Here is a 26,470-nt window from a genome sequence, read left to right on the forward strand (position 1 = left end):
GACCATCTTCTACAGCAAAACATCAGTAATGATGTGACCATCGCAGCGTGAAATGTTAGATCCGTTAATCGCGCAAGTAGGTTAGAAAATCTAAAAAACTTATAAAGGGAAATGGATAGGTTGAAGTTAGATATAGGGGGAATTAATGAAGTTCGGGGGTAGGAGGAACAGGACTTGTGGATACAGGGTCAAATAGCGGTAATGAAGAAGTAGGTTTAATAATGAACAAGTGAACGCATTATTGTAGTCAGGATAAACACAAAACCAAAACCCACCACTGTAGTACAAGTTTACATGCCAATAGGTCCGCAGATGATAAAGGGATTGGAGGAGGAGGAGGAGGAGGAGGAGGAGGAGGAGATTAGTCTTAACGTCCCATCGACAATGAGGTCATTAGAGACAGAGCACAAGCTCGGATTAGGGAAGGATGGGGAAGGAAACCGGCCGTGCCCTTTCAAAGGAACCATCCCGGCATTTGCCTGAAACGATTTAGGGAAATTACGGAAAACCTAAATCAGGATGGCAGGAGTCGGGTTTGAACCGTCGTCCTCCCGAATGCGAGTCCAGTGTGCTAACCACTGCGCCACATCGCTCGGTAAGAGACTGAAGAAATGTGGATGAGATGAAAAAAAATCAAATAGTTTATGAAGACAAAAATTTAATTGTGATTGGGGGCTGCTATTCGACAGTAGGAAACGGAAGAGAAGAAAAAATAGAGGTGAATATTGACTGGGGGAAATGAATGAAAGGGAAAGCCGCCTGGTAGAAATTTGCACAGAGCATAGTTAGAATCACAGCTAACATGGTTTAAGAATCATGAAAGAAAGTTGTATACGTAAAGAGACCTGCAGCCACCAGATGGTTCCAGATTGATAATATAATGGTAAGACACAGAGTTTGGAAACAGTTTTTAAATTATAAGACACTTCCAGCGGCAGAGGTGAAGTCTGATCACAATTTATTGGTTACGAACTATAGATTAAAACTAAAGAAATTGCAAGAAGGTAGGGAATTCAGGAGATGGGACCTGGATAGGCTGAAAGAACCAGAGGCTGTCGAAAGTGTAGACGGAGAATTAGGCAACCACTGAGTACAACAGGGGAAAGGAATACAGTACAAGACGAATGGGTAGCTGTTAGGGATGGAATTGTAAAGGCAGCAGACGATCAAATAAGGTAAAACACATGAGATACTGAATTGATGAAAGGATAAAATATAAAAATGCAGCTAATGGAGCAGGCGAAAAGCAATACAAACGTCTAAAAAATGAGACTTGTAGGAACTGCAAAATGGCTAAGCACGAATGGCTAGAAGACAAACGTAAGGATTTAGAAGCATATTTCACTAGAGGACAGTTAGATATCGCCTTTAGGAAAATTAAAGAGGGCTGTGGGGGAAAAGAGAAGCAGCTGTATGAATATCTAGAACTCAGACGATAAACCAGTCCTACGTAAAGAAGGGAAAGCTGAAAGGTGGAAGGGGTATACAGAGGGTGCATACAAGGGAAATGAACTTGAAAACAATATTATAAAAGGGCAAGTTGAGTTAGATGAGATATGATACGGCGAAAAGAATATGACAAATCTCTGAAAAAGCTAAGTTGAAACAAGGCCCCAAACTACTGACAGCCTTGATAGAGCAAGCCATAACAAAAACTCTTCTGTCTGGTGTGCAAGATGTATGAGACAGTCGAAATACCTTCAGACTTCACGAAAAATGTAATAATTCTAATTCCACAGGAAGCAGTTGCTGGCCAGTGGTAAAATTACCGAACTATCAGTTTGTTAAATCATGTTTGCAAAATAGTAACAGGAATTCTTGACAGAAGAATCGACTAACTGGTAGAAGCTGATATCAGGGAAGATCAATTTGGATTCCGGAGAAATGTAGGAAGACGCGAAGCAATATTGACGCTATGACTTATTTTAGAAGATGGGTTAAGGAAACACAAACCTATGTTCACAGCATTTGTAGGCTTTTGACAGTGTTGTCTCGAATGCTCTCTTTGAAATCCTGAAAGTAGCAGGGGTAAAATACAAGAAGCGAAAGGCTGTTTACAACTTGCACAGTAACCAGACGGCAGTAACAAGAGTCGAGGGGCGTGAAAGGGAAGCAGTGGTTGATAAGTGATTGAGACAAAATTGAAGCGTATCCCTAATGTTATTCAGTCTGTACAATGAGCAAGCAGTAAAGGAAACCAAAGAAAAATTTGGAGTAGGAATTAAAGTTTAGGGAGAAGAAATAAAAGTTTGAGATTTGCCGATGACATTGTCATTCTGTCAGAGACAGCAAAGGATTTGGAAGAGCAATTGAACGGAATGGGCAGTGTCTTGAAAGTAGGGAAAAAGGTGAATACGAAAAAAAGCAAAACGAGGGTAATTGATGCCTTCCTTACTCGGGTACCGCGCATGCTGTACAAGAAGAATTTGTCAGTATATTAACAATAAGAAAATGTTAAAGAAATAGGTTACGGCATATAGTGTCAAAATAATTTCAGAAGTAAACATTACCATCCTTTCCGAGCACGTGCAGTTCTTTCGGATTATGCTGAAAACAAGCGCACTCACGCAGTGACAGCAGAACAGGTAAAAAATTTTTTTGTTTATTTATAGACACAATCACGTGTTTATGACACAGTCATAACCGGTTTCGGCCATACAATGACCATCTTGAGATGCTAAAGGCGGCATACACTGACCACAGGTTCATGCGTTGTCAAAATGTCGTTTTTTCCAAAAGCAGAACAGGTGGCTGGATGGAGCGGAATGATGCTCAGCTGACCTCCATGGCGACTCGATGTGAGCGGTCGCGTATGTACCGTATATGCTGCTCTGCTTCTCCCCACTGTTTTCGGCACCAGCAGGACTGGGTGAGTTTCTTCTGAGACGGTACAAGTTGGCCAAAATCCACATGTCATCTCTAAAAATTGCGACGAGACCAGCTATTCAAGCTTCTCCTAACAAATGCTTCCCCTAGCAGCAGATACTAAATAACAGAAAACGGCATGCATATCCTCTGGCACTGTTCCCACACAGACAAAACAATACGTGACCAACAGGAAAACACTACCGCAAAAGCAGCAACAAGGAACAATCTACACACACACACACACACACACACAAACACACACACACACACACACTCAACGCGATGAAGATACTAAAGTCTACACTTTTGTTTCTACTGTGAAATGTTCAAATGTGTGTGAATTCGTAAGGGACCAAACTGCTTAGGTTATCAGTCCCTAGACTTACACACTACTTAAACTAACTTATGCTTTGAACAACAAACACCCCCATGCCCGAGGGAGGACTCGAACCTCCGGCGGGAAGGCCTCTACCGAGAACCAATGTCTTCTAGAAGAGGAGGGCAAGGAAATTGTGTTTAGCGTTCTGTGAACGATGGGGCTGACGGAGGACATGCTTGGATTAGATAGGGGTGGGAAGGAAGACCGGCAGCGTCCATTTCAAACAAACATCCAGCCACGTGCCTTAACCGATTTACGGTACCATGGCACACCTAAATCTGGATGGCAGCATTCGAGTCTGAACCGACGACCTCACGAATCGGAGTCCAGTGAGCAGACCACTCGTCGAACCTCACTCTGTACTATGCCTGAGGAAACTGGAAAGTCACCTGCTAACAGTCACATCTCTGGATTTTTATTCCGTAACAATTTTTCTTTGTGGAGACTACCTAAGACATTGCGTGAGACCACTCACACCTTAAGCACAGTTGACTCGTTAACAAAGAGGAACATTACACAAAGTCGGATGCAGGTAATATCGTATCCATGTAATTATTTCAAAACATCGATCCGATAACCTAGCTATCACAACTGGGAACGCGAGTGACACGAACCTCTGCGGAACCGAGGCAGCGACTTGGCAGTGTCGGAAGCGGACGGTTCCCCGAGACTGTGTTTCGAGCGGACCGTGTGAAACTTAGCTAACGTCAGCTGCCCTCCATAAGCCAAAGGAGGCTGGGACTCCAATGATACCCTGCACATGCAAATCGCCAAAAAGATCTACATTCCGGAGATTGCAATACGGGCCAAACCATACAACACTGCCATGTACAAAGCATAAGGAAGCACAAGACACACTGTTCAAGAACCTCATTACAAGGAGGGGGGAGGGGGCGGGAGTTCCTCTTCTGCGAGTATTCCTTATTTACAATGGCAGGTATGATACAAATACTGGACAGAAGCTGCGGTACAGATTCCTAATTGTACAAGTTTAAATGGTTTCAGAAACTTTTTGGTGAGATGCGGCTGATGAACTTCCTTGTATCACAATTTCATTATATGACTCAACTTTACCATCCAACTTGTTTTAGGTTTCACCAGAAGGGTCCTTATTCACACTTTAAATTCCAAAAAATGGTTCAAATGGCTCTGAGCGCTATGGGACTTAACTGCTGTGGTCATCAGTCCCCTAGAACTTAGAACTACTTAAACCTAACTAACCTAAGGGCATCACACACATCCATGCCCGAGGCAGGATTCGAACCTGCGATCGTAGCGGTCGCGCGGTTCCAGACTGCAGCGCCCAGAACCGCTCGGCCATTTAAATTCCATTCTCCTAAAAAAAAAACTTCATGGTTCTTTCAGTGTATTCGCATTTAGTAACCACAGTAACTGAATTATGTTTACCTGCCTTGGTGATAATAGCATTATTTTCACCTAATTTCGTGTTAATGCTTTTCACTACGTTTTAGACACTTTTTGCGCAACAAGTCTAATAAGAGTCCCTACTAATCATTTCAACGAGTGAAACAGCAATTTTATTCTGATCACCTTTTGGAACTGATCGTATCCACTGCAAAATTTATGTGAGATAGAGTATTTTAACAGCCTTCCTTTTAGTTTACATCTTGTTCTGCTTGTTTCATAACATCAAACTATGCGATTATTCGTCCCACTCATGGGTTTGGTATGTATAATTGCGGACATTAATGGCATTCCTTCAATGTAGCGTACCACAGTCGTTCACTGCACTTGGTTGATTTAGAAGTCGTCATTTACAAGTGAAGCAAAAATAAATATTTATCTAAAATTTTAGGGTGCAAACTGTTATTACTCGTTGGATTTCTTCAATTTTTAATTGGACTACCGTCTTGCAAACTTGCTAATGTCTGTTGGTGGTTTTATGAATGGTACATCAGAGGGAGTCATTTTTCTTATTGTTATATTTTTATATTATTTATATTATTGAACTTTTTAATTTTTAATAGGTTTTTACTCTTCTTTTGTGTAAAATCTTGCCCCCTCCTTTTTTTTATAAAATTCATCCTGTGTAATGTGTTATTTGAATAAAGAGGGCGCTGTGGTGCCCACGTCATGCGCCGAGCTTTGCTGCATGTGATTGTAAGCAGTGACCTTAGTTCAGTTCTGTTCGTTAGCTGATACGTTCTCCTGTATTGACGAAATGGTGAAGTCGTAATGTGTACTTTTGCTATATGAGTCTTCATGACTTTAATATTTTGTACATGCTATACGTCATAATTGTAACCCACTCGATGTGACTTATGCCTACGATTTATAATACGGTCTTCATGTCTGATTATATGTCTTACACTTTTTTAGCTGCAATAAATGATTTCAAACCTCTTACGGCCGACGCTACCGATTTTCTTGTTTACAAATTTACGATTTATCGATTATTATTATTATTATTATTATTATTTTCTTCACGTGACAGAGGTGAAGGTTACGTTAAAGACAGACCGAAATGTTTCGTGACCCGACCGGGATTCGATGCTGCAACATTACGGTTTCCAAGAACACAGCTTCACCACTAGACCAACAGGCTCAACGGTTAATTTATGATACTTTGGTATTACAAGGTGTTTTTTGTAACGTTGTAACCATTTAAGGTATTTGCATAATTAAATTTAATGTTTACACTGAAAATTTGAAAAACCTCATATTACAACCCGACAACTCCTGATACATCTTTGCGCAGAATCGGTTTCGGTCTTTAGATCATCTTCAGGCATCTTAAAGTTATTTACAACACTCTACACGACAGCACTGATACTGAGAAACACCACATGCTCAAAATACACTGACGGAAAAAAATCGCAACACCAAAACATAATGAATGTATAGTAATGATATTTAGGGAATACATTTGTCTAAGTAACATATTTAAGTGATTAACATTGCAAGATCACAGGTTAATGTAAGCGTGAGATAAGCCGATGCAAATGTGAAATGCTGGTACATTAATAAACGGTGTAACCGCCAGACTGTTGAATGCAACCATGCAAACGTGCAAACATCATGTTTTACAGGTGACGGATGCTAGTTTGTGAGTTGCGTTTCCATGCCTGTTGCGTTTGGTCGGTCAATACAGGGACGCTTGTTGCCGTTTGTGGATGACGCTGAGGTTATGGTCTGATAATGTCCCATATGATTTTGATTGTAGATACCTGGTAATCGATCAGACCAAGGCAACATTGTGACACTCCGTAGAGCATGGTGGGTTAAACAGCTGTATGTGGAATGAGCGTTATCGTGTTGGAAAGCTGTTCACAAATGACAGTACAACAGGTCGATCACCAGACTGACGTACATATTTTCAGTCAGGGTGCATGGGATAACTACGGGTGTTCCTGATTTCATACGAAATCGCACCGGTGTAGATCAAGTGCGTTTAGCACGCAGACAGTTTGGCTGCAGGCCCTTAACTGGCCTCCTAACCAATACATGGCTATCACTGGCACCGAGGCAGAACCAACTTCCATCAGAAAACACAACAGACCTCCAACCTGCCCTCCAATGAGCTGTCACTTGACACCACTGAAGTCGCAAATGGCGGTGGTTTGGAGTCAGTAGAATGCACGGTACAGTGCGTCTGGCCCGAACCTGTCCTTGAAGTCACCGATTTGTAGCAGTTCGTTGTGTCATTGTCGTGGCAACTGCTGCTTAGATTGCTGCTGCAGATGGAGTACGAAGCGACACAGCCATTTACCGAAACGATGGCTTCCCCTCTCGGTCTTTTTGCGACCGTACATTCTCGTCACCACTGCTGCCGGCAATCTTGCCAAGTCTTTCTGCAATATCGCAGACCACAGCTTCATGTAGCCCTTTTACATCATTCAGACTCAGTGAGATGTTGACAATGACACCATCGCCGCCTTACAGGCAGTCTTGAGTAACATCAACTCACCACGTCCAATCTAAAAGGTAACCAACGCTCACGACTATTACTGCGTGTATTCAAATCAAACTTGATTTTACCGCGCGACTGCTACGGTCGCAGGTTCGAATCCTGCCTCGGGCATGGATGTGTGTGATGTCCTTAGGTTAGTTAAGTTTAAGTAGTTCTAAGTTCTAGGGGACTGATGACCTCAGATGTTAAGTCGCATAGTGCTCAGAGCCAATTGAGCCAAACTTGATTTGCATCCTCATAACGGCGCTACTTGCGCTACACTTATGCGACGATATTATGGGTCGATATTTGAATGGACATCACCTTTCAGTTTATAAACACGACTACGAACTTTCGTTTATGTCGTACAACTCTGTGGCGTTCCGATTTTTTTTCCGTCAGTGTATAGTTCATCTGCGTTCAAATGGCTCACCTGTGATTAATACGGGCTATGTGGATGTAACCAAAAGGATATACGAGGTTAAACAAAGAACTTGAGCGCATGTAAGACGTTAACCAGAAAACTTCAGCGCTATATGTCTGTAGTCGAGGGATCAGATCTTGTAATTTATCTGAGTACTGATTGATACAGGGCCCCCATCAAATGTGTCAAATTTGCTATTTTTCAATCTGATAAATTGAGGCTGATGACCTTAATAAAATAATTCATGAATCTAACAGTCCAGGAAAGTGATGCAAGTTCCTCGATTAATATTTCACTCAATTAAACTGCAGTCACAGTGGTGCCGACATCGGACGATTTGGCCGACGATTGAGATGGGTCAAAGGGAGTCGTATATTTCCAGATCTGTAATGCAGCATGTTTGCGGCGTTCCTAGTTTCGGACGACATTTCCGACATCGCACTGTGATCAGCGGAATTGAGATGTGTCTTCTTCAGCGAAATAAGGCGACATTCACTTACGGCAACACATGGAATGTCAAAAATTTGTTGCTATTAAGACAAGTTTTTGGGATGAAGAAGGCGCTACACGTATTTCTGGAGTTTGTTTCTTCAATAAATACGTCAGTCTACACGCAAAAAAGAAAGTTTCACTTTTTATTTTCTGACCGCAAAGATGCTTACTCGAATCTGAAAATAAAGTATTCGCAAGGAAAATCTAATTATTTCACATCTGGTAGGGCCACACTTTACCTTCGTAAATAACGGTTTATCATTGTCAATGAGAAATCTCGCCATTAGGCTATTATAATCTCGCCCACTTAATTCATGGATGTTGTACTGAAAAACATCATCGTCTGCTAATTTACGTTCGGTAAGCTTTAGACCACACATTGTATCATATAAAATTTAGCTGAAGTGCGAAAAAGCTTTTGAATCTGAAATCACAATGATATTGTCCGAATTCACGAGTACCCGCAAGTGACGTGAAAATCTTAACAACGGTAAATCTCAGCTATGTTTTACAACGTTTACTTCTTCACTACCATGTGTTTACATTGTTCATATAATTAGCGCGGTCATTACAATAATTCTGGAAAGAGCGTGTATTTCTCGAGTAACATAAAAACTTCATTTACACGTATTCCTTGTCTTTATAATACACACATGAAAAAAAGTTTTGCATCACCCCGGTTCCCAGAATTCCTGAAGATTGACGTTGACTGTGGACATTGTATCACAGGCACAGTCCCTTTGACTGTTCAGAGATCACTAAACCCGCCCAAAGATGCAAACAACCATGCATGATGAGCGCCTATTAGACGGAGGTGGGCCGACAGCCGATCAGTTCCAATCATTCGACCAGGAAGGAGGTACACGGCTCGTGTTGTCTGTAGTTCAACCCTGCCTAGACGTTCAATACAGCGGTTCGATCGCGTCCGCACTGTTACTTTGTGCCAGGAAGGGCACTCAACAAGGGAGATGTCCAGGCGTCTCGGAGTGAACCAAAGCGATGTTGTTCGGGTATGGAGGAGACGGAGAGAGACAGGAACTGTCGATGACATGCCTCGCTTTGGCCGCCCAAGGGCTACTACTGCAGTGGATGACCGCTACCTACGAATTATGGCTCGGAGGAAACCCGACAGCAATGCCACCATGTTGAACAATGCTTTTCGTGCAGCCAGAGGACGTCGTGTTACAACTCTAACTGTACGCAATAGGCTACATGATGTGCAACTTCACTCCTGACGCCCATGGCGAGGTCCAATTTTGCAACCATGACACTATGCACCGCGGTACAGATGGGCCCAACAACATGCCGAATGGACCGCTCAGGATTCGCATTACGTTCTCTTCACCGATGAGAGTCGCATATGCCTTCAACCAGACAATCGTTGGAGACGTGTTTGGAGTCAACCTGGTCAGACTGAACGCCTTAGACACATTGTCCAGCGAGTGCAGCAAGGTGGGAGTTAGCTGCTGTTTTGGGGTGGCATTATGTGGGGCCGACGTACGCCGCTGATGGTCATGGAAGGCGCCGTAACGATACGTCAATGTCATCCTCCGACCGATAGTGCAAGCATATCGGCAGCATATTGGTGAGGCATTCGTCATCATCGATGACAATTCACGCCCTCGTCGTGCACATCTTCCTTCAGGATAAGGACATCGCTCGTCTAGGGTGGCCAGCATGTTCTCCAGACATAAAACCTATCGAACGTGCCTGGGATGGATGGAAAAGGGCTGTTTATGGACGACGTGACCCACCAACTACTCTGAGGGATCTACGCCGAATCGCTGTTGAGCAGTGGGACAATCTGAACCAACAGTGCCTTGATGAACTTGTGGATAGTATGCCACGACGAATACATGCGTGCATCAATACAAGAGCACATGCTAATGGGTATTAGAAATACCGGTGTGTACAGCAATCTGGACCACCATCTCTGAAGGTCTCGCTGTATGGTGGTACAACATGCAATGTGTGGTTTTCAGGAACAACAAAAAGAGCGGAAATGATGTTTATGTTGATCTTTATTCCAATTTTCTGTACAGGTTCCGGAACTCTCGGAACCGAGGTAATGCAAAACTTTTTTTGATGAGTGTAAAAAAAAGACTAGACTTTCTGACAAGTTACTGACTAGAGAAATGCTGAGTTATTAATTGTGCCGACGAGTGACCAAGGCAAGTAGGAACGCACTGCGACCACGCTGCTGGTCCATCGTAAATCGGTCGACTTCTCTCGAGTAATTTCTCGGTCAATCTCTGTCGGTCCATTATGGTCAGGTGACATCGGCTTTTACGTATTTCTCGATTCAAAAAACTTTACAAAAAACTCGAATAATATCGATACCACTGCGGCGGGTGTGCTTATGCCACACAGCGCTGTTGACAAGGGGCGAAGCCTACTGGTGGTTTTAGCGACGTATCCGGACCGCCGACTTTGTTACGGTGACGAAAATGTACCGCCGTTTTATTGGAGTCTACTGTAGCACATGTCTTTTTAATGACTACCAGATGGGTTCAAATTTCGAACATCTTGAGATCGATTATAGCTGCAGCGCAAGCCCTCAGTTTTGTGTGTTGTGCATAGTCTGCGTAAGTCACTGTTGGAGAGATATGGATGCTGCACACAGAATATTAAACTGAAAGTTTGCTCTGCAGCTACAATCGATCTAAAGATGTTGTAAATTGGAACGTAACTGGTAATCATTATAAAGACAAATGTGACAGCACACTGCAATAAAAACTTTAGAATAATTACCAGTTGTTGTTGTCGATATATCTCTCATCTGATACCATGTCAAGCTTTATAGATATATTTTACTAACACAATAGAAATCAACGTAATTTCCGCCTGTTCTTTCGGACATCGTTGATGATTTTATGATGCATTCTCTTACTCGTCCTGAAACAAAGTGTATGAGCCTTGAAACTGATCCACGGTCATACGCGTGTATTTGGGATACTATACATTACATTTACAGGTGTATATACATTCAGTGCAAATCTACGAGCGTTGTACTCGTGCATTCAGCCGCAACGGACAAACAGGACTACCACTAACGATGCGGCAGCAGTACTGGGAAGGGCGAAATATGCTGTTACTGGGGCGTCCATGCCTACTGCTAGAACGTGACGTCTCCCCCTAGTCTATGGGGAGTACGTGGAGCTACAGACAAACACAGAAGCTACCGAAGCCACACAGAGCCGATGCGGCCCTACCTTCTGTCGACGCTTGTCTTCACACACTGCTCCACCTTGAGGCTTTGGAATAAAGAAAACAAAGCATTAATACCACAAAATGTCAAAACAATCCAACAACAACATACAGCCAAAACAGTAAACTCCTCTATACACTGTACACTCTATGCCTGTACACTACAAAGAGAGAACAACATGCAACACTAGCACACACAAACATGTCACGCGTATAAGTGTCAAGTGTCAAATCACTTGTCCGTCGTGTCGAGAAATTCCAGACGCTACCTTCAGATATTCCCTAACTTTCAAAATAGTTCAACTTAACTGCAGCACCCGGCCCATTTTTATCTGTGTTACTTACTATTGAGACATCTGCTGTGGAAAGCTTCTACGTCTCCCCACTGCATGATTTTCAGGGAATGCGTCAGTTATTTTATAAATGACAATACGATGTAAGCCGTGTTTAATGTATTACGACCTGCACTCCGTTCTTGGAAAAGAAACAAATTAGTTACGTGCGCTGACGATTTGTTGCACATGTAACCTCCCACCTAGTGTCGAAACAGCTTTCTAAAGACGAATGTAATTAAACCTTCAAACTTTCTTTTGTATGTCTTATAAAAGCATGCACTCATTTAATTGTATCACTGGCATTATAAAGCTATTTTTCTTCTATAAACAAATAATATACAGGTTACATTTAATGAAAGAAACTCTCTCATCAGATGTTAACCACAGGATTGTTACAAGTCGCAAAAAGTAGTACTCCGCTACCAAATCCTCATCTTTTCGCGGGTAATATGTCGGTCGCCTTCCGTCCCAGACAGTGTGGCCTATTCACTCAATCAACCTTCACCTAATAAAAAGAAAACATATAATACAAAGCTAAATAAAAATATAGAAGAACAAATTCTCTCTTAAAGAAATTAAAGCTACAGATATAGTTACATAACAGTTCTAGTATCCCGAGAAAAAAAAATGGAGTATACCGTACTCAGTATTAACAGCAATGCTGAAATATTCAAATGCTTATAAAGTAGCTCTAATAGTACAGTGGAAAATAGTGCTAGTCTATGATTATATTCTTTATACCATTAATAACTGGAGCACCAAATATAGTTTTTGACGTTTACGTCTGTCATTTACACTTCTTCTTACGAGTCAGTTACAGAATTAGCAATTTTAAATAAAGGATGACTTACTGGTAAGGGTTTTTTCATTAGTGAAATTATTTATGTTAATATTACTACTTTTAACTACTACTAGTGGTGCTAAGAAATATAAATTCGCATTATTACTATAATACACTGAGGTCATTAAAGTCATACGGTAGCGAAAAAAAAAAAAAAGAAATGATCGTGTGGCATTGTTGGCCGAGAGGCTCCATCCGCGGAAGTTTGGCCGCCGTGTTGCAATTCTTATTTCAGGTGACGCCACATTGGGCGACTTGCGCTTCGGTGATAATGAAATGATGATGAGGCGAACACAACACTCAGTCTCCAACCCGGCCGGGATTCGAAGCCGGGCCCGCTGCATGGTAGGCAAACACCTTACCATTCAGCTTATCAGGCGGACATCGGATAGTGGTACGCAGATTGCAGTAGTATCGAGAACACAAGGCACAAAAGGGCAGTGCGTGTACTCATGTGATTCATTTGAAAAGGTTTCCGAACTGATTATGGCCTCACAACGGGAATTAGCAGACGTTGAACGCAGAATGGTAGTTGGAGCTAGACACATGGGACATTACATTTCGGAAACCATTAGGGTACAGGACAGCAACCCCTCTTGCCTCTTCACACACTTATTAAGGGCCATCAAACCAGCCATTCCATGTCTAAAGTTTGTATCAGGTGACCCCTCAAAAGAGTACAAGTGTCCCAGTGTTCTCTAGGGAGGTTCGCAGACGGCAATTCTCATTTGTGGACGTTGTATTCAACCAAGCACATGCAGTCTGACATCTTAATGAAGTGCAAGTTGCAAGGGCAGTCTCATCGAAGAAGGATGGACTTCCGGTAGTGTTCTGCAGTTGTTAATGCCTCTCCATGGTTCATCCACAGATTGCGGATACACTACAGGGCGGCAGGCCAGTATACAAGGCGAGTTGGACACGGTCATCGACGCATTACAATCCCACTTGAAGACCGATGTCTGGCCATCTCTGCCTTGCGGCGTCGTACGGATACCGCCAGAGCGCTGCCAGGCGATCTCAGAAGGGCCACCAGAGCCTCTGTGTCCAATCAGACTGTAATGAATAGGTTACGAGAAAGGACTTTACGATCAGATGTCCTGTCGAGTACCCGACACGACAACGTCTTGCAGCTCGCCTTCAGTTCTGCCCTTCCCGTATCAACTGGCAGCTTCGTCGCTCGCGAAATGTATTCTTCACAGACGAGTCCAGATGTCCACTGATGCAAGGTGACGGCCATGTTCGTGTATGGAAACGCCGTGATGAGCGGACTCCGCCAAATGTTGTCCAAGAAATCGACAGATTCGGCCACGGTTCTACGACGGCATGGGGAGGCATCAGTGTTGACACTAGTACAGATTTTGTCGTCCATGGTCGCCTTAACGCCAGGCAGTACATCCTGAGCAGATCCTGGTGGACGATGTTGTGGACGCTGCATACGGTGGTGCGTGGCCCTGAATTACTTCTAATGCCAGGGCCTACATGGCGGGAGGCGGCAGGGACGTCTTTCGAAGCCTGGACATTGAAACAATGGAATGGCTAACAGTGAGCCCCGACCCAAAGTCTATCGAACATGTGTGGCAAATGCTTGACAGACATTTTCGTGGTCATCCCGTTCCACTATAGACTCTCCAAGAACTCTCAAGGGCTTTCGTTTGGAGATAGCAGCTCACGGAGGGCATACGAGTTATTCAAGCTTTCAGAGGCCAATGAAAAGCACCCCGGATGATGGGATGAATGATTGCCGGCCACTGTGGTTGAGCGGTTCTAGGTGCTTCCGTCCGGAACCACGCGGCTGCTACGGTCACTGGTTCGAATGCTACCTCGGGCATGTGTGTGATGTCCTTCGGTTAGTTAGGTTTAAGTAGTTCTAAGTTCTAGGGGACTGATGACCTCAGATGTTAAGTCCCATAGTGCTTAGAGCCATTTGAACCATTTTTTTTAATGAATGATTGTTTCCACTTTGTTTTCGGTGCCTCTCGGACAGTTCAGTTTCTTTTATGTAAATGAACGAGGATGTAATGATGTATTATTGTGTACTTAATCTGTGAATATCATTAAAGTATGATTAAGGACTGTACGTACTACTGAACTATGGTTTTCTGTAATGTCTTCGTTTACATAAGGTTGCATACTTTATTCAACGCAATTTCTGAAGTTGCGTCAGTATTTTTACGACTCTGAAAGTCGATCCCGTAATCCACTGCCGCACGAAGTTGCAATATGCTACATTTTTAAAGATGGATATAGTAAATGTCAGTAATTGCTGTTGCCAGAAGTAGATTAATTTGTGGTTTTAATTAACTCATTCGCTTCATCGCACGACAGCAGAGTGAGTATATCAGACTGGCTAGTTTAATTAAAATTCAATATTACTGACTCTTTGTAATGCTGAGTAGTAATTAATAGAAGATTTTTGTTTATAGTCTGCTCTTGAGTGTGTATGACAGATAAAATTGCTAACATGAAAAAGGCTGACTTATTTCAAGTTGTCGCATTTAATACAGTGCTGTGGTTCATACTGTTCAATGTACAAAAGAATACGGTTCAGGTACCAGAACATAAACATTAGGAGCGTTATGGGAAAGATTCAGGTAACTGTGGTTATAGAAAATTGCTCGTATACAGCTTCTGTTGGGAGTTTCGTGTGTTTTAAGCTGACAAGTGCGAGAATTATTGCACAATCAGCTTAAAAGCTCATGCATCCAAATTCATGACAAGAATAACATACAGAAGAATGGAAAAGAAAATTCAAAAGGTGCTAGATGACGATCAGTTTGGCTTTAGGAAAGGTAAAGGCACATAAGAGGCAATTCTGACGATGCGGTTTATAATGGAAGCAACACCAAAGAAAAATCGAGACACGTTCTTAGGATTTGTCGACCTGGAAAAAGAGTTCGACAATCCAAAATGCTGTAAGATTTTCTAAATTGTGATAAAAATAGGGGTAAGCTATGGCAAAAGGCGGGTAGTAGACAATATGTACAAAGGCCAAGAGGGAATAATAAGAGCAGACGACCAAGAAAAGTGCTCGGATTAAAAATGGCGTAAGACACAGATGTAGTCTTTCGCCCCTACTGTTCAATTTGTACATCGACGACACAATGATGGAAATAAAGGCAAGGTTCAGAAGTGGAATTAAAATTCAAGGTGAAATGATATCAATGATACGATTCGCTGATGACATTGCTGTCCTGATTAAAAGTGAAGAAGAATTACATTATCTGCCGAATGGAATGAACAGTCTAATAACTACAGAATACGGACTGAGAGTAAATCGAACAAAGAAGAAAGTAATCAGCTGTAGCAGACATGAGAACAGCGAGAAACTTAAGATCAGGATCGATGGTTACGAAGTAGATGAAGTTAAGGAATTCTGCTAGCTAGGCAGCAATATAACCATTGATGGACGAAGCAAGGAGGACATCGAAAGAAAACTAGCTCAGGCAAAAAGGGCATTCCTGGCCAAGAGAAGTTTACTATTATCAAACATAGGCCTTAATGTGAGCAAGAAAAAACGTTTTGAGCACAGCATCGTATGGTAGTGAAACATGGACTGTGGGAAAACCGGAACAGAAGAGAATCGAAGATTTGAAATGTGGTGCTACAGTCAAATGTTGAAAATTAGTTGAACTGATAAGGTAAGAAGGAATGAGGAGAGGAAAGGAATATGTGGAAAACACTGACAAGGAGAAGGGACAGGTTGTTGGGACCTCTGTCAAAACGTCAAGAAATGATTTCCTGGGTACTAGAGGGAGCTGTAGACGGCAAAAACTGTAGAGGAAGAAAGGAATTCAAATATATCCAGCAAATAATTGTGGACGTAGGTCGCAAGTGCTGCTCTGAGATGAAGAGGTTGGCACAAGACGGGCCGCACATCAAACCAGTTAGAACACCGATGTCTCAAAAAGTCTGTAACTTTGAATCCGACAGTTTTGCTTTAGTTTTAATAAATTGTTTGAAAACAGTCTTGAAACATTCAACGCCCATAAAAATACGTAAACCGTCCGTTGCGGGATGTCGTCAGAGCTCGTGCTTATAGCCCGGCAGAGGGGAAAAATATTCGCAGGAGAGCTTCTGTAAAGTTTGGGAGATGAGGTACTGGCGGAAGTAAAGCTGTGAGGACGGGGCGTGGGTCGTGCTTGGGTAGCTCAGTTGGTAGAGCACTTGCCCGCGAAAGGCAAAGGTCCCGAGTTCGAGTCTCGGTCCGGCACACAGTTTTAATCTGCCAGGAAGTTTCATATCAGCACACACTCCGCTGCAGAATGAAAATCTCATTCCGGGGAAAAATATTTCCAACTTGCCGTTAGCAGCCCTATTCCACTTATCGTGATATTTGTTAGACATAGATCGCTACAATGTATTTAGCCTTTTCTATTAAAGTAGCGAGCTCAGGTATCTCATGTATTGCTTGCAAAGGTGGGGCACACGTCTGAAATGAACGTCTCGAATTTTCAGCAACGAAAAACGGAAGCATGATGTGTCGAAAAAATATCGTTTATGACTAAGAAAAACTTCAGTTTCCTTCATGCCAACATTTACGGACAGAGACAGCGATAGATTGTGTAGTTCCTACTACGCTAGCAAACTCAAATGTTGTTGTTGTTGTGGTCTTCAGTCCTGAGACTGGTTTGATGCAGCTCTCCATGCTACCCTATCCTGTGCAAGCTTCTTCATCTCACAGTACTTACTGCAACCTACATCCTTCTGAATCTGCTTAGTGTATTCATCTCTTGGTCTCCCTCTACAATTTTTACTCTCCACACTGCCCTCCAATGCTAAATTTGTGATGCTCTGATGCCTCAGCACATGTCCTACCAACCGGTCCCTTCTTCTTGTCAAGTTGTGCCACAAACTCCTCTTCTCCCCAATTCTGTTCAATACCTGCTCATTAGTTATGTGATCTACCCATCTAATCTTCAGGATTCTTCTGTAGCAACACATTTCGAAAGCTTCTATTCTCTTCTTGTCCGAACTATTTATCGTCCATGTTTCATTTCCATACATGGCTACACTCCATACAAATACTTTCAGAAACGGCTTCCTGACATTTAAATCTATACTCGATGTTAACAAATTTCTCTTCTTCAGAAACGCTTTCCTTGCCATTGCCAGTCTACATTTTATATCTTCTGTACTTCGACCATCACCAGTTATTTTGCTCCCCAAATAGCAAAACTCCTTTACTACTTTAAGTGTCTCATTTCCTAATCTAATTCCCTCAGCATCACCCGACTTAATTCGACTACATTCCATTATCCTCGTTTTGCTTTTGTTGATGTTCATCTTATATCCTCCTTTCAAGACACTGTCCATTCCGTTCAACTGCTCTTCCAAGTCCTTTGCTGTCTGACAGAATTACAATGTCATCGGCGAACCTGAAAGTTTTTATTTCTTCTCCATGGATTTTAATTCCTACTCCGACTTTTTCTTTTGTTTCCTTTACTGCTTGCTCAATATACAGATTGAACAACATCGTGGAAAGACTACAGCCCTGTCTCACTCCCTTCCCAACCGCTGCTTCCCTTTCTTGTCCCTCGACTCTTATAACTGCCATCTGGTTTCTGTACAAATTGTAAATAGCGTTTCGCTCCCTGTATTTTACCCATGCCACCTTTAGAATTTGAAAGAGAGTATTCGAGTCAACATTGTCAAAAGCTTTCTCTAATACTCTGTGGGTGGAGGGGACGGGGGGCTGAGAGGGAGAATTGAAGGAGATGTCAGCTGCATCGGGACATAGTGCGGAATCAGAGGCGACGAGTGGCATCAGTAATAGCTTTGCTTTCCTTTTCTTTTCTTTCCTTTCCTTTCCTTTCCTTTCTCCCCCTCCACCTTCAATTTCCATGTATCACAGCTGCGGATTCCGCGTGGTGTCGATTCTTGCAGACATGTCCGAAAGAACAGACACCACGCATTCGCACAAGTACTTAGTGTTTGCGAAATATGTGTTAGCTTTCAACGGAGCATCTCGAATCCTCACAAGTAGAAAAAGATAACCAGTATTATGACTCAAAACATCTTTTTTACAATGAACATTCAAAGCTGTGGGACAAACACCGAAATCCATTGCAGTTTAAAAGAAAATATCCAAGACTAAACATCTGTTGGCGCAGCAGCCACGCTTCTCGAGCAGTAAGGTTTAAATAAGACACGAGATTGTATACTTTCTCCTGCAAGGATTTTTATTATACAAATTTTATAATCGGTCATTTATTATCATGACAGAATCGCAGTATGTTACACACTGCTGCATGAAACTAACAGTGTTGTATTTTAGAAAAATATTTTTTTTCTGAAGCAAAGTATTATGCACAACAAATGCATCATGGAAAATGGAAAAAAATGAGCAGTATTCTCCAGCAGTATTCACCTTACCGATGTATCACGAAAGCACGAAGAACTCACAGTATCATTGCTTGACAGCTAACAAATCGTACACGAATATCTTGACTACAATACGTATGTCATGTGCAGATCACCTACTTGGGTTGTTAACTTTCTGCAAATACACTCCTGGAAATTGAAATAAGAACACCGTGAATTCATTGTCCCAGGAAGGGGAAACTTTATTGACACATTCCTGGGGTCAGATACATCACATGATCACACTGACAGAACCACAGGCACATAGACACAGGCAACAGAGCATGCACAATGTCGGCACTAGTACAGTGTATATCCACCTTTCGCAGCAATGCAGGCTGCTATTCTCCCATGGAGACGATCGTAGAGATGCTGGATGTAGTCCTGTGGAACGGCTTGCCATGCCATTTCCACCTGGCGCCTCAGTTGGACCAGCGTTCGTGCTGGACGTGCAGACCGCGTGAGACGACGCTTCATCCAGTCCCAAACATGCTCAATGGGGGACAGATCCGGAGATCTTGCTGGCCAGGGTAGTTGACTTACACACTCTAGAGCACGTTGGGTGGCACGGGATACATGCGGACGTGCATTGTCCTGTTGGAACAGCAAGTTCCCTTGCCGGTCTAGGAATGGTACAACGATGGGTTCGATGACGGTTTGGATGTACCGTGCACTATTCAGTGTCCCCTCGACGATCACCAGTGGTGTACGGCCAGTGTAGGAGATCGCTCCCCACACCATGATACCGGGTGTTGGCCCTGTGTGCCTCGGTCGTATGCAGTCCTGATTGTGGCGCTCACCTGCACGGCGCCAAACACGCATACGACCATCATTGGCACCAAGGCAGAAGCGACTCTCATCGCTGAAGACGACGTCTCCATTCGTCCCTCCATTCACGCCTGTCGTGACACCACTGGAGGCGGGCTGCACGATTTTGGGGCGTGAGCGGAAGACATCCTAACGGTGTGCGAGACCGTAGCCCAGCTTCATGGAGACGGTTGCGAATGGTCCTCGCCGGTACCCCAGGAGCAACAGTGTCCCTAATTTGCTGGGAAGTGGCGGTGCGGTCCCCTACGGCACTGCGTAGGATCCTACGGTCTTGGCGTGCATCCGTGCGTCGCTGCGGTCCGGTCCCAGGTCGACGGGCACGTGCACCTTCCGCCGACCACTGGCGACAACATCGATGTACTGTGGAGACCTCACGCCCCACGTGTTGAGCAATTCGGCGGTACGTCCACCCGGCCTCCCGCATGCCCACTATACGCCCTCGCTCAAAGTCCGTCAACTGCACATACGGTTCACGTCCACGCTGTCGCGGCATGCTACCAGTGTTAAAGACTGCGATGGAGCTCCGTATGCCACGGCAAACTGGCTGACACTGACGACGGCGGTGCACAAATGCTGCGCAGCTAGCGCCATTCGACGGCCAACACCGCGGTTCCTGGTGTGTCCGCTGTGCCGTGCGTGTGATCATTGCTTGTACAGCCCTCTCGCAGTGTCCGGAGCAAGTATGGTAGGTCTGACACACCGGTGTCAATGTGTTCTTTTTTCCATTTCCAGGAGTGTATGATGCTACCTACACATTAAATATGAGAGCGTACGTGTTACATATTAAAACAACATGACATTTCTGATTTGCCTTAATGACGTGTATCATAATCATGCTTTTTGATTGGCCAGATTCTTATTCTCACTACGTCCCTCCCTTTCGGCTTGAAACTGCACATATCTTCCTACCTTTCACAAGCAATGTATAGGGTCAATAGGACCAAAATGTCACTTGACTTGAGTTCAGCGAATCACGAACTGCAGAGAGCACAAGCGCCGCGGAAGGGACCCGCCATGCTTTCCCTGTACAGAGCTTTAATCACGCTGGCTGCCGGCATCACATCCCATATCGAGGTGGGCGAGACGCGCGGCTATCACCGCTTTCCAACGCGGCCATGTGGGAAACTCCAGCTCTGACGCTGTAAGAAGCTATGGTATGACTGTGTCATGGAGTGCTCAGCGTACCTCTATTTGGGGAATACCGCCGTCACCAGAATTAATTAAAGGTTTGTAACGGTTTATCAACTGAAGACATAAAGTCTGATAATGAGTCCGTGATCATATTTTTCACACTTTATTTTACAGGTCCGTCTTAATCACATAAATTTTTTTACATTTCACTATGACCGGTTACGGCCATTGCCATCTTCAGAACTCAAAATATTCTGATGTAGTGTCAACGCCAAACTAAACATGTAGGTACATAGTAAGTGCTCGATTTGTCGAAGAAGGGGGACGGCGTTGACTACCGCGGTTTGTAACAGTGGATAGGCGGGTCACAGGTGTGCACGCCGCCCGCCAATTCGGTGCTGAACACAAGCAATGCACAGTCACAACGCCACCTCGTCGCTAAGATGTGCAGAATCTACCGCCCCACTCGTTTACGTCTCCTAAGTGCACGTCGCCGTGCTTAGAGATTAGCACTAACATAGGAACACTGAGAAGTGGATACGGGAAGTTATGTAAAAAGGTTGCCTCGATTGGTGAGTCGCAGTGCTCTATTACAGCTGATTACCAACACATCGAAAAACAATAGGAAACATCTGAGGCAGGTTATGTAGCTATTCTCCTGTGGAGGGTGCTCACATGGCTCCACTATACACCTGCTACAGTCTCGCAAGAGGACCTACTATCCGATAACGTACGAGGTCTGTTCAAAAAATTTCGGAACTCTGTTCACAAAGTTTTTTTACGCTTTCCTTTTCCTCATTGTGCATGGTCTCCTTCGAAATACTCTCCTCCACATTTGATACACCGCTCCCAACGCCGTTTCCACTTCCGGAAGCAGTTGCTCGTACGCCTGTTGCTGGTTCGCGCGAAGCGCCGTCTCCAAATTTTCGTTTATCTCGTCTACCGTTGCAAATCTTCGTTCTTTCAGCGGGGTTTTCAACTTACGAAATAAAAAAAAGTCCGAAGAGGCCAGGTTTGGGGAGTACGGAGGGTGAGGCAGCACAGTGAATTCTTTTTTTTGTGCAGTTGTCACGCTCCAACAGGGATGTATATGCGCGTGCGTTATCGTGATCCAAGAGCCATGCATCGTCTCGCCACATTTCCGGCCGATTCCTTCTCCCTGTTCTGCGCTCATAGGCAGCACACCGCGCCTGCCACACGCGGAGCTCGGAGACCACAGCACAGCTACGACACCTGAGGATGGACTTATAATAGTCCGAAACCGGTCGTGTGAAAATAAAGTAATTTACAACTGAAGCGGTATTTTCAACCTCTGCTTCTCACATTTTCTCGCAGGCGTTGCAACACGTCTCGTTGTCCCTGCGGCACGAATTCATGGTGAACTAATCCTTCAAAGTCAAAGAAAACTTTGGCTTTGACATTTGACCTGACCTGACTAGCTTTCTTTTGGTCTTGGGGAAGCTTTCCCCACCTTTGTGAAGACTGAACCTTGGTCTCAACATCATGAGCGTAGACCCACGTCTCATCACCAGTTATGATTCTCTTAAAGAACATCTCGTTCTCGTTTGCGCGATCCAGAAGCTGTTCACAGATTGCGAGGCGAAGGTCTTTCTAGTCTTGACTCATGAGACGTGGGACGAACTTGAGAGCAACACGATACATGCCAAGATGCTGTGTCACGATTTCATGACATGATCCGACTGAACTTACATTCCTCTGCAATCTCTCGGACTGTCAGCCTTCTAATGGCATGCACAATTTCGTTGACTTTCCGGGCATGAGCGTCGTCGGTAGACGTCGAAGAGCGTCCTGAACGAGGGTCATCTTTAACTTCCGTCCGGCCGTTTTCAAACGGTGTGAACCATTCGTAACACCGAGTACTGCTTAAACACTCGTCACCGTAGGCTTCCTGCATCGTTTGGTGTGTCTCTGTAAAGGCTTTCTGGAGTTTCACGCAAAATTTAATACAAACACGGTGCTCCTCTAAACTCTACGATTTCGAAATTCACAAACTGTGCGACACAACGTTCTACTCAATACAGCACTGAACAATAAGTAACAGACATACAACAATAAAACTTACAGCAGTTACACATTAAATACAGGCGTGTGCAGGAATCCCAACAGCATTTCGCTCCAGCACACTACTGGTGTGAAGTTACGAATGTTCCGGAATTTTTTGCACAGACCCCATACAGTCGCTCGTTTACCTACCTGGTTGTTCAGATAATGTCAGACCACCTGTACACTCAGTAAAGGATGTGGACATTCACAGCATTCACTGTGTCAGAACGGTCTGAGGAAGACTCCAGGAAGATGGTTCAAATGGCTCCAAGCACTATGGGACTTAACATCTGAGGTCATCAGTCCCCTAGACTTACAATTACTTAAACCTAACTAACCTAAGGACATCACACACATCCATACCCGAGGCAGGATTCGAACCTGCGACCGTAGCAGCAACGCTGTTCCGGACTGAAGGGGCTAGAACCGCTCGCCCACAGCGGCCGGCCCATACAGTGCTGCGCAAACACTGTCTCCGCATACAGGTGCACCATAGTTACTCTACCACGCAAACATTGGGGTTACGCTCGTTTGGTGTGAGACGTTCCCGACGGGTGGGGGGGGGGGGGGGCCGGGTGTGGGGCGGCGGTGGGGTGGGTGGACGGCTGTGGCCTTTTGTGGAGTTGTGAACCACTGAGGGCTACGGCGGGGACGAAGCCTCTCCGTGATTTCTAAGTCCCCAGTTCCATACAATGCAATGCAATACAATACAATACAGGTGTATGGAATCAGTGCAATGAGATAGGTTGGCCAAGAGATGTCAGAGAATGGCAGAGAGGAAGTATCGTTTATCGATGTGCCCACAACCATACCGTGCGCACGACCATATCGTCAGTGAAACGGCCCGGTGTTTTGGTGTTTCACATAGTGCCTGTGTGAAATCCGGCAGTCTACAGAATGCCTAGGTAATGCACAGAATGCCTAAAATCGAACGTCAAAGTACGAAAGATTAATATTTTATACATCGTCTAAACATCGTATACTTTGCCGGATTGTCTGCTAGCGAAGTATATAATACGCCTAATCCCGCCATTTTTTTTCACGCCAGCACTGTTTGCGGTGGAACAGAGACTCTTCCTACGTGGAGGTATGACAGACAACCTGTACCCTCAGTAAAGGCAGCAGGTTTCTGCGACAGCATACCGAAGATGGTTTCACGGAATGAAAAGTGCCTCGTTTCGGCTGACAAGTTTACTGCGATGAGTGCCGTGTCGTTAAATATAACCTTAACAGCGTCCCTGCCTTTTCCTCCCGGAGCGAAGCTTTACGCGGTTAAACGACGATACTAGCAGCCCACAGAGGGGGATGTTCGGCCAGCGTAAGCGGATCGTACAGCTGGCCCCGCTGCGGTGTGGGCGGCCACTGATGGCAGGCTGCGGTCTGCGACCACCCAGAAGACCGACTAAACAGCCGCCGGTAGCCGCCTGCGCCTCTTTATGTGAGCAGTTAGCCTCGCGGGGCGCTGCTGGAACGACCGCGGGCCGCACCAGCCGCTACGGTTTGCGACGCGGACTCAATTACTGGGCGCCTGCACTGCAGGCCGGCGCACTCGGCGCTTTACGGCGGCCATCACTCAATCGCTGCACAGTTGGCGGAGCGCGAAGACCGCACGTTATTCAGATTGGGCCAGTCTGACGAGAGGCCGCCAATTACCCGCCGCCGGCGGTTCTCAAGTGGCCGCCCAATCGCTTCATCCGGTTCGCGGTGGACGCCGCAGGGGCAGGCAGACTGATCGGAATCTGCTGGCACAGCAGCATCATGTGGCCAGACTGCACCAATCATGCCGAGTAATGAAGGACTCTTTACTGGCAATGTCAGCGAGACACATGTCAATGTGAGTCGCGGAAAATTCACAAATCCCTTCTTGCACCAGGGCATAGTTGGAGTTGTGATTCTTGAAGTTTTCCCGGCGTACTGAATATTTTATGAGGTTTCAGGATTGCAGCCGGATAATGTTGACTTCTTGCCACAGCATTTCGGCTGGCAACCGTCCCGCAATATTCTGGTGACTGTCCGACACTGGAGTGTGGCGGGCAGTCACCTGAAGATCGCGGGACGGTTGCCAGCCGAAATGCTGTGGCAAGAAGTCAACATTATCCGGCTGCAATCCCGAAACCTCATAGAATATAGTTGCAGTTGTTTCCAGCTACATTCCTCCGGCATGTTAATCGAGCGTCGTAAGACTTGTAATGTTTACAAGTGGAGAGAAATGGGAGATTAATTTTACTGCAGCTGTTGTATTGATTTTGTGGAGGTGCTTTATCTGTTTCATATCCATCACGAGGGACGACGAGGTGTTCCAGTTGGTTATGCGCGTCGCTGCGTCAGAGGCCGCAATCTCCTACGGTGTTGGAAAACAATGTCCCACTATTCCTTCGATTAAAATCGAAATAAAATGAAGAATAAAAATGTTGTAAATACTGTTTTATCTGTACTGATACATTAAAAAGTCGTCCTCTGTAAAAAAAATCTTCCTCCTATGACTAGTAATCACTGAAGATGCTTCTTGAATGGAAGTATTGTGGAGATTCGAAGCACTGAGCAGTTATAATGAAAAAAAGTCATTTAGTTTCGAAACACTTCGAGAGTTAATTTTCGCACGGCGCATAGATTGTTTGTAGTTTTAAGAAAAGATTCTCATACTGACATCTTACAGGAAATACGAACAATGTTACGCCCGAGTTCTTACGATTGTGGAATGCACAACAATATCTCCGACTTGGCCGAACTTTGCTACCGTGAAACATATGTGGTTTTGGACATCTGTCTTCTCACGAAAGATTTCCATGACGTGTCAGAGAAATAATGAAATGAAGTGACTCTATGAGGGAATTTCTTGTGCGTCGTCAAACAGTAACCTACATAGCTACAAAATCGGTGATCGGAGTTTTACTGTTGATACTTTCGTAAGATTTCAGTAAAAAATATTGCTAAGAGATTCCAAATTTCCAAAATCCTATTAAATATTTGCAGCCTAATACTACACAGGAACTTCGAAAACTATTAATAGTTATTTATCGAAAAACGCGTTCGTGTATTTGTGACTCACATCATCATCGCTCGCTGCCTGTGTTATACAAATACATTGTGAAGGAATGTAAGGCAGTCGTATGCTTCACTGTACGTCTAAAAGGCACCGTTAGTGTGTGACTAATAATTGAAATGCCATCATGTCCGTGAATCATTGTTAATTTACGTGTTGACGGAACCACACATATCAACAGAGAGACTATAATCAATTAATAACAAATTACAACCCCAAATCATTTTAGTGAGACTCTCTCCCCCATTTTTCGATAATACAAAACATGCTGCCCTCCTTTGAACTTTCTCGATGTACTCTGTCAATCCTATCTGGTAAGGATCCCACCCCGCGCAACTGTTATCTAAAAGAGGACAGACAGCCGTAATATAGGCAGTCTCCTTAGTAGATCTGTTACATTTTCTAAGTGTCCTGCCAATAAAACGCAGTCTTTGGTTTGCCTTCCCCACAACATTTTCTGTGCATTACTCCCAATTTACCATGTTCGTAATTGCAATTCCTAGGTATTTCGTTGAATTTACGGCCTTTATATTTAACTGATTTATCGTGTAACCGAAGTTTAACGGTTTCCTTTGAGCACTCACATGG

General features: G+C 44.2%; 1 protein-coding gene across 2 annotated transcripts in view; it reads right to left on the reverse strand.

Annotated features, from left to right (window-relative positions):
- LOC124593756 (NAD kinase-like) overlaps positions 1-26,470 on the reverse strand; it is a 907,239-nt gene that overhangs the window by 693,064 nt on the left and 187,705 nt on the right. For both annotated transcript variants that reach the window (XM_047132093.1, XM_047132092.1), the window contains exon 3: positions 11,286-11,327. In XM_047132093.1, coding sequence (XP_046988049.1) covers positions 11,286-11,327 — 42 coding nt within the window. The remainder of the gene's footprint in view (positions 1-11,285; positions 11,328-26,470) is intronic.

Source organism: Schistocerca americana, chromosome 2 (genome assembly GCF_021461395.2).
Source record: "Schistocerca americana isolate TAMUIC-IGC-003095 chromosome 2, iqSchAmer2.1, whole genome shotgun sequence".
Lineage (NCBI taxonomy): Eukaryota > Metazoa > Arthropoda > Insecta > Orthoptera > Acrididae > Schistocerca > Schistocerca americana.